Here is a 12,270-nt window from a genome sequence, read left to right as displayed (position 1 = left end):
TGTTGCTGGTTATTGTATGATGATTGAAATCACGAAATGGCCTTAAACGATTAGTAAATAAACTGCAGAACGTTATGTTTTCTAATACATGCACGGACTGCATTCAAACAGCAAGGCTGCATTTATTTGTACAGTAAAAAAATAACTGATTGAAGAAGGGGGTCTCAAAAATAATATTTGACTAGCTTATTAATGTTAAGTTAAATTGTGCTTTGTTGGTATAGTGTCTGCTAGAATGTTAAAAAAGGTTCAGTGTTAAGTAAAAAAAAAAAAAAAAAGTAGACAAAGTAGTAAAAAGATCATTTTGGCCATTTAATTTATGCAATGGCCGTGTTCGGTATTCGGCCCAGTGTTTCATTTTGTTCGCCTTCGGCCAAGAATTTTCAATTCTGTGCATCCCTAATATTTGTTGCCAGTTTACCAGGATTTTGTTCTCGAACTCATTGACAGTGCTTTATTAGCAAATGTTTTACACTATATTCCAGTTTAATTTGAATCTTTGGATGGAAACATAGCTAGTGTTTCTGTGTCTCACCTGTGCATCCTGGGAGAGGTTGTCGTCTTGTTCTGTGCTGTCGGCGTTGGTGTCTTTAGCGGGCGCCGACAGGCTGCTTTTGCCACGGATGCCTGCGGGAGCATCAGCGGGCAGAGAGTCGTCGCCCTCCTTCATTCCGTCAGGTGTGAAGACCACAGACATGATGCCTCAAAGCGCACACCTCACAAACCCTGAACACGTGAGATGATGATGATGCAGTTAGATTTTTGCTCATCAGTAATTTGTTTTCAAACTGTTCAGTTAGTCTTTACCTGACACACCTGGGGCTATAGTGTGATGCGTGTGTTCTTCTGCGTGTGTGTGTGTGTTCCTATGGCCGAGATGAGGGCGGTGGGGACGTCATGTTGAACAAGTGTCTTCTCAGTTTCCTTGCATCCTGTGCGACGTTCTTATAGACACAATCGTCACAGCTCCACCTGCTGGAGAGAAACACTGCTTAGAAGAGATAAAAAGCACAATATAAACAGATTAACTCAAAGATACTTGTGTGTTTAAGTGTGAATACAGCAACAGACAGTATGAATATTTCTCTAAGGCTGAATGCATCTGTGTGTGTAAATAGACATGCAGCAGTAGCGTGTGTGCATGAAGTCATAAGCCCTGTTTGGCATGAAATACTAGCACGCTACTTACTGAAGTTTGTGCAGTATATACTGTACACCGCCTACTAGGTTAAAAACAGCAGTATGCAATTATAAACACAGTTGTCACATGACCCTATTATCAGAAACAAAATCAGAATGAGCTTTACTGCCAAGACTGTTCAAGCACAACAGAAATGTGTCTTGGTGAGAGAAGAATCCAGAATAATACAGCAAAATAATAAATAAAATTTAAATATAAACAATTAAATAAAATAAATTGAAAAATAAAAATATCCAAATAACAACATACAATTAAAAATAAACAAAATAAAATTAATTAATTAAAATGAATGAAAAACTATTAAATATAAAATAAAATACAAATTAAATACATAAAAATTAAATACACAAGTTACAAACAGATTAATGTTTATGCAGATATTATATAGAAATATGGGAAATTAACTAAAAGGAAATTGTAACAGTATGTAGAGGCACTTTTAATAACAATAAGTGAATTTTGTACAAATGTCTCATCTGTTCACAGTCCAACCAAATGCTGAGTGAAGGACGATATCAAAGACATCACAATCTTCATTCATTATACTTGAAACAGAAGAATGCATTGTGCATTGCATTGTGGGACACAGTGCATCTAATGCAGTGTACTGCACATTTGGGAAATGTAGGTCATCCAGGATTTCTGGAAGAACGTTCACATACTGCAGTTTACACACTACATACTGAGGAGTGTGACAGTATGTGATTCTTACACAATAATGACGGGAATGACTGAAGAGTGGCATTCGAGCATTCGTCCAAAAATACATTAGACCCGTGTGTGTGTGTGTGTGTGTGTGTGTGTGTGTGTGTGTGTGTGTGTGTGTGTGTGTGTGTGTGTGTGTGTGTGTGTGTGTGTGTGAGTGAGTGAGTGAGTGAGTGTGTGTGTGTGTGTGTGTGTGTGTGTGTGTACGCGCGCGCGGGGATGGAGGGACAGTTTGTGCACTAGGTTCTGGATTGAGTAACTTGCCATCTGCTGTAAAACACACACACACACACACAAAATGCTTTTAAAAGCACAAGTCAAGCGCATAATGCAGCAGCGGAGTGACTGAGGAGAGAGAGCGGAGGAAACTCCAGCGCTGACGTCATACTGCAGAGAGAATAAAGCAGACGGGTGGAGAGAGCGCACTCAGATAGCTGGGATTCCCGACTGCAGAAACCACGTCACTGGCAGCACATGACACCGCCGACCAATCATTCACACACACACACACACACACACACACACACACACACACGGGTGCTGCAGCGACGAGGCCATCCTTAAGAATCGACTGAAGAAGATGAAGAGCTCTGAATGAGGGAGAAGAGCGTTCATGAATGGCCGTCGCTTATTCTCTCTCTCGGTTGCCAAGGAGACGAAGACGTCAGCCTCAGCTGCTTGTGCTAGAGAGAGATTTAAACATGAATGTGAGGCAAACACTAATGTCTTCGAGGTGTAAAGTGGAGCACATCGCTCAGCCAGACCACCTTAATGGTGCCGGATATAAATAAAGCCGAATCTGTCATACACTGACATATTATACAACGCACCTGAGCAGCTGTGCACACATGTGCTGACACACACACACACACACACACACAGTGACCCAGTTAAGACTGCTCTATTGTGTCAAATTACCACAGCATGTTTGTTCGCTGCAGTACAAGCAAATATCCAAGAAAATAGTTCAAAACAATAACTATATCTTTGTTCTGAGAAGTAACAAAAACATCAAATATAGTAAAATAATTAGGCTGTGTTTTATATGGTTTACAATGTGAACATGATATTTGCTTTTATAGTCACCTAATTAAACTCCAAAAATACCACCGTCAATGATGGATGGGACATTTTTTAAAGGCCATTGAATTTTGCATTATTTTGATCATAAATACATAATTAAAAAATATAAATACATAAAATAATTACAAATAAATTAATGAATTTTAATTTAAAAAAAACATTTATTCATTCATTTATTTAGGGCATCTGCACGGCAGTCTCAGTCTTTCAGAGAAACAGCATCTAACTAAGCATTTGAAGATGCATCATGAGTTTGTTCTTAATTTATTGTTTTGGGGTTTTAGTTGCTTAATGCAGGCCATTTAAAATACTAACCAAGGATAAAAATGTACATATATGAAAGCCAGATTAAAACACCACTGACAAATTAAGCTAAAAACAGAAGAAAAAAAAACTCAGTCCATTGTGAGAAAAGCCCATCACTGTTCAACATGAAGACAACGGATTTGAGAAATGCAGTGTGAAACACAAAAAAAAGGTCAAAATATCAAAATGCATCTTTGATGTGTGAATTTCAGCCCAAAGTGAAATGAAAGAAATTGCATATTGTATAAAAACAAAAGCTTATTTTAAGACCAATATGAATGAGAAAAAATATGCAAAATAACGTCATGCTATAAAAACATCTCATGGTCAAATAATTCATCTTCCTAATGCATAACATCACTTCTTATAGATTCTAGTTGTGTAATAAACCTGCAATTGTATATTATGACTATAGTTGGCTCTTTGACAAATTGCTTTTTTTCTGCTTTGATATAATCTGCTAAATGCATAATGCAGATGAAATGTGAGCAGGACATGTTTTTTATGAGATTCACTCAAAACAGACTGAAAGAGAAAATTAGAAAATGCCAGAATGAGAGTGAGAATAAAGAGCGAAGGACTTCTTGTGATGCTGTGCTGTGGTTTTATAACACTGCCTGTGTGTGTGTGTGTGTGTGTGTGTGAGAGAGAGAAAGCTCATTGATGGTTAGATCGCTGTAACACTGAACTGCAGGGAAAATGCGTCACTGAAGGATTCCCTGCTTTAACAGATCGTGCGGCGAGCGACAGACTGAAGGATGGGGCGAGTGAGGAAACCAATAATGAGAGAAGGGAAGGAGGGATGGATTGAAAGAACAGCAGAGGAGGGAGAGATGAGTCAGAGTCGGTCCCACCGGACTGAGTGGGCTGAGAGGGGGAGGATGACGTCACATGACCTGATAATACCAGAGCGAACGAGCATTACACAACCTATAGAGAGAGAGAGGGGTGGCTCTGCAGAGGGGGTCCCGTCTCCAGATCATAACCTCAATCAATCAGACAGGTCAATATCACTACATACAGGTTCTGCACAAGATTCTGCTGCTTTTGAGTTGTCAAAAATCCATTATTGTAAATGTTGTGTAAATTAAAGCCATAAATCTATTTTAATTTTTAATGTACTGCGCATTTACAGCGCTATACTTCATACTTGTGTTATTTTACCATTACATTTAACCAAAGAGTTGCCGGTAGCCATTTTTCTATACTATGGAAGTCCATGGCTACCATCAACTGCTGGTTTCCCAACATTCTTCAAAATTCTTTTGTGATAATTTCATTTTTGGGTGCATTTAAGATAAGTACTTTAAAACTCATTTCAAACATGAGAACAAAAACAAGAAACTTATGAAAACAATAATAAAAAAATAAAAATCTAAAGCTTTTCTAAATTTCATGCCACTGCCCAAAAGTTCTTTATTGTTATTACTAGAGCTGCACGATTAATCTAAAAAAAAAAAAAAAAAAATCACGATCTCGATTCATACATAAATGCAATCTTGTTTCTAAATGCCGGCGATTCACTTCCGTGTATTTCCCTGCATTCAGATCATGCTGCATTCACGCGTTATTGGTCACTCACACAATAACAAAACACTATTAATTCACCAATCAATCATAAATCTCGATCACTTTTCTCCTCTCCCTCATTGGCCACGGTCCGCTGTCACTCACGTGACGTGTAACAAGGCGGCAGACCTAAACGGAGTCAATAGGCGCGTTCGCAGAATGATCACTTGTATGACATCAAAGTACCACGAGAGCGATAAGAGAGCAGTCGGATCCTATGCATTCAAATCGTTCTTGCGGTACTTTGATGTCATACGGTGATCATTCTGGCGCTTGAAAAGTTGAAAAGTTTTTAACTTCTGCCGCATGCAACGCCAGTGAAGCGACGCGAGGGACCCACAATTCAGTTCGGCAACGCTTCACTCCATTCAAAGTAAACGAGAGGCGTTGACGTCCCGTGTGAATGTGAATATTTTTATTTATTATTGTTAATGTTCTCTTATGTTCAACAACTTAAAGCTTTAAAATTATTTACTTTAAGGGGTCTAAAATAAAGAAAAGGGACAATTTTTTGTTACTCCAGGACTTTATTATACTGAATGTCCTGTGGGGTTTTTCTGTTTTTTTGTACTTGAGTGCAATACATTTTGGTTGAAAAAATGAGAATCGTGATCTCAATTCCCATGGAGAAAAATCGTGATTCACATTTTAGCAAGAATCGTGCAGCCCTAGTTATTACTATTATTATTTTTTTTTTTTTACTTATTTTTTTGTTCTATCTCACATTTTCTAAACTGTTACATAATGCTCTTTACTTGTTTTTTATTTGCTTTTTTGTTAGTAAACTAAATAAGTTAACAAATATTTTTTATTTCATTTGGAAATGCCATCATGCATTTTTCTTTTGCCAGAGTAAATGGTAATGCAAAAATCATATTTGCTATAGAAGTCACCACTGTACGTTTACCCAAGTTTAATTTTATTTTATTATTATTATTTTTTCTGGTTCCCGAAAGAACCTTCCAGCAAGCAGTTATTAAAACCATTTTAAAACTCTAAAGAACCTTTGTATAATGCAAAGGTTCCACAGATGTTAAACGCTCCTCATGAAAATACCAATAAACAATCTTTATTTTTAAGAGTGCATTCAGGTTAATACATTTTAAATAAGATTAACACAAAACGACTGAAATAAAAAGCATACATTTTGCATTAATGCAATAATGTTAAAATGGCCAACAATGCACCCTGGCATATTTTAAACACCAGTGAAGGAGGAACATGTGTGATTCATAATGCTTTTTCATCTGCAACTTTCTTCTACAAAACAAACATCTAAGCATTGATGCAAAACCCAAACTAAAATCACAAACTTAAACAAATGCATTCAAACTTTTGGCTGCTGATGTCCAGATATCTGCATCATGTGCCGTTAGGAACGGTACAGTATGTTACACAATCAGACCACTTGTGAACTCTGATTAATAAGACTAGGAACTCGGATCCAGGAATAACACAAACAGCGCTCCACTAGACCACCATGCATCAGTGGATGAGCCGAGGCTGTGTGGGAGAGATATCGTTCAGCCCATCTCCATCTCTTATTCTCTAAAAATAAGTGTGTCAGGTTAAAATCTGGGCCTGTTTTGGCTCCCATTACGAGCCTTATGCAATCCTCACTTCCCTCCGTTTGAGACCGAGAGAAAATTCTCAATGATGAAGCTGATGCCCCATTGGACGAGGCCTCCACCAATAGCACGAGGAGCTCCATGGCAACAGGCTCTGTCACCAAGAGAGAATAGATCTCCCTCCACCCCATGTTGTGCACATCTGCCCTGTACCCCATTTACACACACACGTCTGTGAATCCCCCCAGTTACCCGAGTGTGTGTTTGAAGGGCAGAACAAACACACTTCACCCCGTCACTACCCCCCCCCCCCCTCTCGCTCTCTCTCTCTCCCTCCATTCTGTCTTCAGTTGCTCTCTCACAGAGATGAACGCCAATCACATCTCTCTATTCCTTCCGGACTGACACAGGTAGCATGCAACATAACAGCCAATAATGTTTGCTATTTCTGTACCCGGCACAAGCAGAAACACAATCAAGACTCCAGAATGCTTGACAAATCAGACAGGAGAGTAGATTAACTTCGGTGGACTTAAACTTGAAAAATGTTGTGTATTGATGTCTTTCCGTGGTTGAAATAAAAAAAAAAGGTTCTTATGTTCATGTTTATTTCGTGCTTTGAGTAAATATGAAAAGATGATCGTTTCACTTGCCGCTTGAATTGAGGGTATCCCGAACTATACTTTTTTCGATACCAATTTTATGAAATAAATAAGATCACATTATCTAAAAAAAAAAAAACATGGTTTTATTTTTCAGCTTGTTGATGTTTACAGACTTTTGTCTCATCTCCTGAGCCACTGCACAAAGGAACAAAATGTAACCAACACAATAATCAGTGCAAATAGTTTTAACATCTGTTAGGCTACATTTAAACTACTGCGTTCACATCAAGAGTCCACCAGCACTCAGAACAGCCTCAAGCTATTAACAGTTCTCATATTAAACCCTGCTGTCTGAGAGCTGAAAACTAAAACCATGTCCAAAGCAACAACTGATCAGCATCCGAACCACATGAAACACACGCCGTGCATCATGCAGGACATTCATCTGACAAAGAAGTAGATGTTTGCATACATGATGTTAATACAAGCAGTGGTTCACCCGGAGCACTCATGAATTATTACAAAGCTACATAAAAATGACATGCAAAAATTGGCATACATTAAAGCCTATATTAGGAGAGTTGTTGCATACACGCTGTATTTTGATACTAGGGTTCTGATAATTATACAAGATAAGTGTGCAAACAAAATAACCAACTAGAATTGAAAGCAAAATAAAGGGTTGCCAAAAAATCAGCATAAAGCTAGCATGAGTGATGATTTGCTATGACAACCATTTGATTCAATTACAGCTCTTTACTAAATGAAGCGATGCATCACAAAATCTGAAACATGGGCATGATTTGATTCAATGATCTTGGAACGATTCATAAATTGTCAAAAATGTGTTGCAAAGGGACAAAAGAAGTTGGGCATCTGGATTTGGTTTCAACAGCTAAAAAGCAGGTGAGAATTAATATATTGGAAACTAACACTTGATACAATTTTACAATTATTAAATTCCATAACAGATGCACTGAAATTAACTATCAGATCAATGCATCAATGGGTTCTGAAGAGACACACACTTCTACCACACACAAAAAGGCATCTGAATGATCTGAATTTAATGAATGACATTCTGAAATTTGTGCCATCAAATCTGAATTAGCTCCTTAGAAGGGTTTCCACATAACTAGACTGTACAGACGCAACAGAGCCCATGCAACGAGACCTCTAAACGAGCCTAATTATACAGGACTTCTTAGGGTTTGACAACCTAGAATCAGTAGTTTCTGATGAGCAGATGCACCACATAAATCAACACTTCCAGCTCACCACATTCATGTGGACAGCCATGCTGAATTAATAAAACGCATAGAAATAAGCAGCAAACAGACAATCAGCGGCATGAGCAGCCCACGCTAGCGCTCTGTAAGATTAGAACGCAGGAGGACGATCCGTGACTGCTGAACTGATTTCCACTACAGAGGAGTGCGTTTAGATGGGATTTCAATTCTTAACATTAAAATACATCATAGCATATAACATCTAGGGCCACCAAGCAATTCAAATTTGTAATCTAGATAATTAATTACATTATCTGCAGATTAATAAGTCTAATTAATAGTAAATGAATCACATCAATTTGGGCTGCGAAATTACCCCAAAAGATCATTTAAAGTCATTGCGTTAAAAGAGAAAAGCATTGAGGAGATGTTACAAAAAGCAGCGTTAGAAAGAAGTACTTTGATTGCATAATTGTAATATGTATTAATGCTTTTTTTTTTTAGAAAATGGAATGTTCAAATTTTTTCTTTTAAATGACCTGATACACTAAATACTGAAAATAAAAGTGCAGTGGCGGCAAATCAGTGTCTTAATGAGCGAGTCATTGAATCATTCACTCAACTGATTCATTCAGAAATGAAGCAAGTGACTGTTTTAGGCTGCGTTCCAGTCCATTTTTTATGCCCTTCACTCGCAAACTTCCCTCCGTCTCGTTTACTCGGATGTACGTCATTGATTACGTTGCATGAGTGCCCACTTCTGGTGGAACCCATGCAATGGGCTGAACTGGAACGCCCTAAACCCTTGATCACTTAGAATCTGCTATGGACTTGGGTTGTTTACATTTTTCCCCTTAGAAATTTGTTTGCTGCAGCTTTCTATGTATATAGGTATGCTTGTGCGGTTATAAATGTAACAAAAAAATCATTTATATATTATGGAGTTGAACTCAGTCTCCGATGACGTCATAATCGTGTTGCATTGTGGTCTATGGAGCGGCCTGAAGTGCACATATGAAGCAGACTCACTTCCTCGGTCAAAATCGAGGGGTCGAGGGTCTGTCCATATAAACTTCCCTCGTCCACTTCATGAAGTGGAACACACTTCAAAATGGCAGCGGAATTCCCCCGAGGGGAAGTGCGAAGGGAAGTTTGCGAGTGCGTGTCTAAAAGTGGAGTGGAACGCAGCCTTAATGAATGAGTCACTGAATCACTCGGTTTGTCTTTATGAATGAGTCACTGAATCATCGGCTCACTCGATTCGTTCAAAACAGTGGATTCACTCTGAAACAAATCACGCTCAACAGTTCTGCTGTGGCTTTGACTGGAACTATTTCCATTTGCAAAATTGAGCAAAACAGACAATATTGACAATACTGTAACAACATTAATTTCTTGTTTATTGAACTGTTGCATAAAATCAATATCATATGTGAACCTGGAGCACAAAACCAGTCATAAGTAGCACGGGTATATTTGTAGCAATAGCAAACAATGTATGGGTCAAAATTACTGATTTTTCTTTTATGCCATGATTTTCTTTATCATGTTCCATGAAGATATTTTGTAAGTTTCCTACCGTAAATATATCAAAACTTCATTTTTGATTAGTAATATGGAATGGAATCAATGGAAAGCTTATTTATTCAGCTTTCAGAAGTAATATATATATATTTATATCATACAAGCATATTGTATGATATAAATATAAGAGCCGAGTTTTTTTTTTCCTCTCATATCTTGAATTTTAGGCTCATGTAATTGCATTCTAATAGAATCCATCACACAGTCAGTCGTCCTGCATCATGTTCATCAGACACTGCATCAAAGATGACGGACAGGTCTGGAGTCTGGACTGGGCGTTAAATACCTTAATCATTTTAATGCATTATTTTTTTCCTATTTTAGTGTATTTTTTTCCTATTTTAGTATATTTAAATGCAATGATTTGCAATGGCTGATTGAGTGCATTTCAGTGATGTAGTGGTCCCCTCTGTGACGTGTTTAGCCCTGGCGCTGCCCGCTTCACACTGCGCCACGCCATCTGCTAAGGTACCACTGTATCCCGTCCTTACACTCTCCTTCCTACAGCTCCAACTCTCTCGGTGTGGAAAAACACGTCTATTTTCATCCATCCTCCTGCTGCTTCAGCCGAGAGAGAGAGAGAGAGAGAGAGAGAGAGAGAGAGAGACAGCAAAACCTTCAAACAATCATTTTCAATAGAGATTGAGGATTATTGCATTAGCCTGGCATATGCCACAGACTGGCACTCAAACTGGCACCAATCGACCGCCACTCATACTGACCGCATGAATCCAGACAACGCTTCACTGTTGGTCACTAGAGCTTGTGCTGGTACAATCTCCATTTATCGCCACTCTTTTCCTCACAAAGACTGAATATTTAAACTAGGATAAAACTATATATTTTTACATAGGGCTGGGCGATTTTTCTGATTTTATTAATTTGAATGTAATGTTTTGCCACGATTTTATTTTTTAGAAAACAAGTAATCACGATTTTTTAAACCAATATTACAAAACATTAGAATTAGACACTTTGACAATATGGCAATGATAACAGCAAAGAGAAAATAATGATCCAACCGCACATCAGCGCACGTGATTAACCGCTCACAAAGAATACGCTTGTGTTGACAAAGATGCGAAGCAGGCAGTGGAATAGGAAAAACATGCAAGAAGATGGGAGTGAACTACTTTTAACTTGAGCACTGCGTTTTTTGAAAGCCGTTTCATGCATGAGACGTGAGCGCAAGAGTCAAACGCATCCATGTTTACATCGAAAAAACAATGGAAAAGCAGCGCAAGTGAATAAAAAAACCTGTAACTACTACTGTATGTCTGATATTTCATGTTTGCATCATGGTGACTGACTGAAAGCTGCTGTTGTTTTTACAGAACATATATAGTTAATAATAGTCTATTGGTGTTATACCTTCAGTCATTGTATATGACTACATGTATAAGACAAGATGTAGTTGTAGTTCATGCATCTTTTCTGCAAAGATATTTAACAAATGATTTGTTTAACATTTACATTGCGTTGAGTAGTAGTATATATTTATTTAATGCCACGTCAGCATCTTAGGCTATTTTCATGGCAAAAACAACTTAAAAAAATTAAACTAACAAATACAATAAAAACCAGCAAACAAACAAACAAAAGTTATTACACAAGATTTTTTACTACATTGTGTTGACAACTTCATGTGTGGTGCACTTTAACATTAGAGCTCATTTTCTTGAACTCGAGGGTTAATAAAGAATAAGTTACTAGAATCATGTTGTAGTTACATTTTCAAGTTGACTAGTTAAAGATTGTTAAAAAATAAAATAAAATCAATCAAATGTTAAGATTTGTTTTTTTAAGAAATCTTTTAATGGGCTGTGGTTGGATCTTCCATCATGACTATAATCCAAAACAAACATCAAAATCAACACAAAAATGGGTCACTGAGCACAAAATGAAGCTTCTGCCATGGCTGTCCCTGTCCTCTGACCTGAACCCTACAGAAAATGAGTGAGGTGAACTGAAGAGTAGTAGTATCAACATGGAGCTGTGAATCTGGATCTGGAGAGATTCTGTATAAAGGAGTGGTCTCTGATCTCGTCAGGTGTTCTTCAAACTCTTCAAGCATTAGAAAACTCAGAGCTGTTATCTTGGGAAAAGGACATGGCAATAATTGTGGCCAACATGAACTAGAGAAAGCATTTATTTCACAATGAGATTGGAGTAATTACATGTTCATCAAAAGAATGCCAAATAGCTATATTGTTCCTTGCATTGATATATTTTAATTTACATAACACCCAGCTTTAGACGTCAGTGCTGAGATCCTCTGAAACTTGAGTGTCAAGAGCTGAATTTAGACACTGGACTCAAAGCAGCTCCTGCCAAAGTAAAGTAAAGTAAAGTCGTGACGTATTGTCAAGTATGGTGACCCATACTCGAAATTGGTGCTCTGCATTTAACCCATCCAAGTG

The 12,270-nt window shown here is 37.8% G+C and overlaps 1 protein-coding gene across 11 annotated transcripts in view; it reads right to left on the bottom strand.

Annotated features, from left to right (window-relative positions):
• Positions 1 to 12,270, bottom strand: part of LOC306845013 (R3H domain-containing protein 2-like) — a 76,059-nt gene that overhangs the window by 42,356 nt on the left and 21,433 nt on the right. For 6 of the 11 annotated variants that reach the window (XM_079377495.1, XM_079377501.1, XM_079377502.1 and 3 more), the window contains exons 2-3: positions 817 to 975; positions 536 to 726 (exon numbers count right to left, since the gene is read on the bottom strand). In XM_079377495.1, coding sequence (XP_079233621.1) covers positions 536 to 697 — 162 coding nt within the window. In that variant the 5' untranslated portion in view covers positions 698 to 726; positions 817 to 975. Of the gene's footprint in view, positions 1 to 535; positions 727 to 807; positions 976 to 12,270 lie in introns of all 11 variants that reach the window. The other 5 variants (XM_079377498.1, XM_079377505.1, XM_079377497.1 and 2 more) reach the window with 2 other exon arrangements.

Source organism: Barbus barbus (assembly GCF_936440315.1).
Source record: "Barbus barbus genome assembly, chromosome: 25".
In the NCBI taxonomy this organism is placed as follows: domain Eukaryota; kingdom Metazoa; phylum Chordata; class Actinopteri; order Cypriniformes; family Cyprinidae; genus Barbus; species Barbus barbus.
This window is presented reverse-complemented; position numbering and strand designations above follow the sequence as displayed.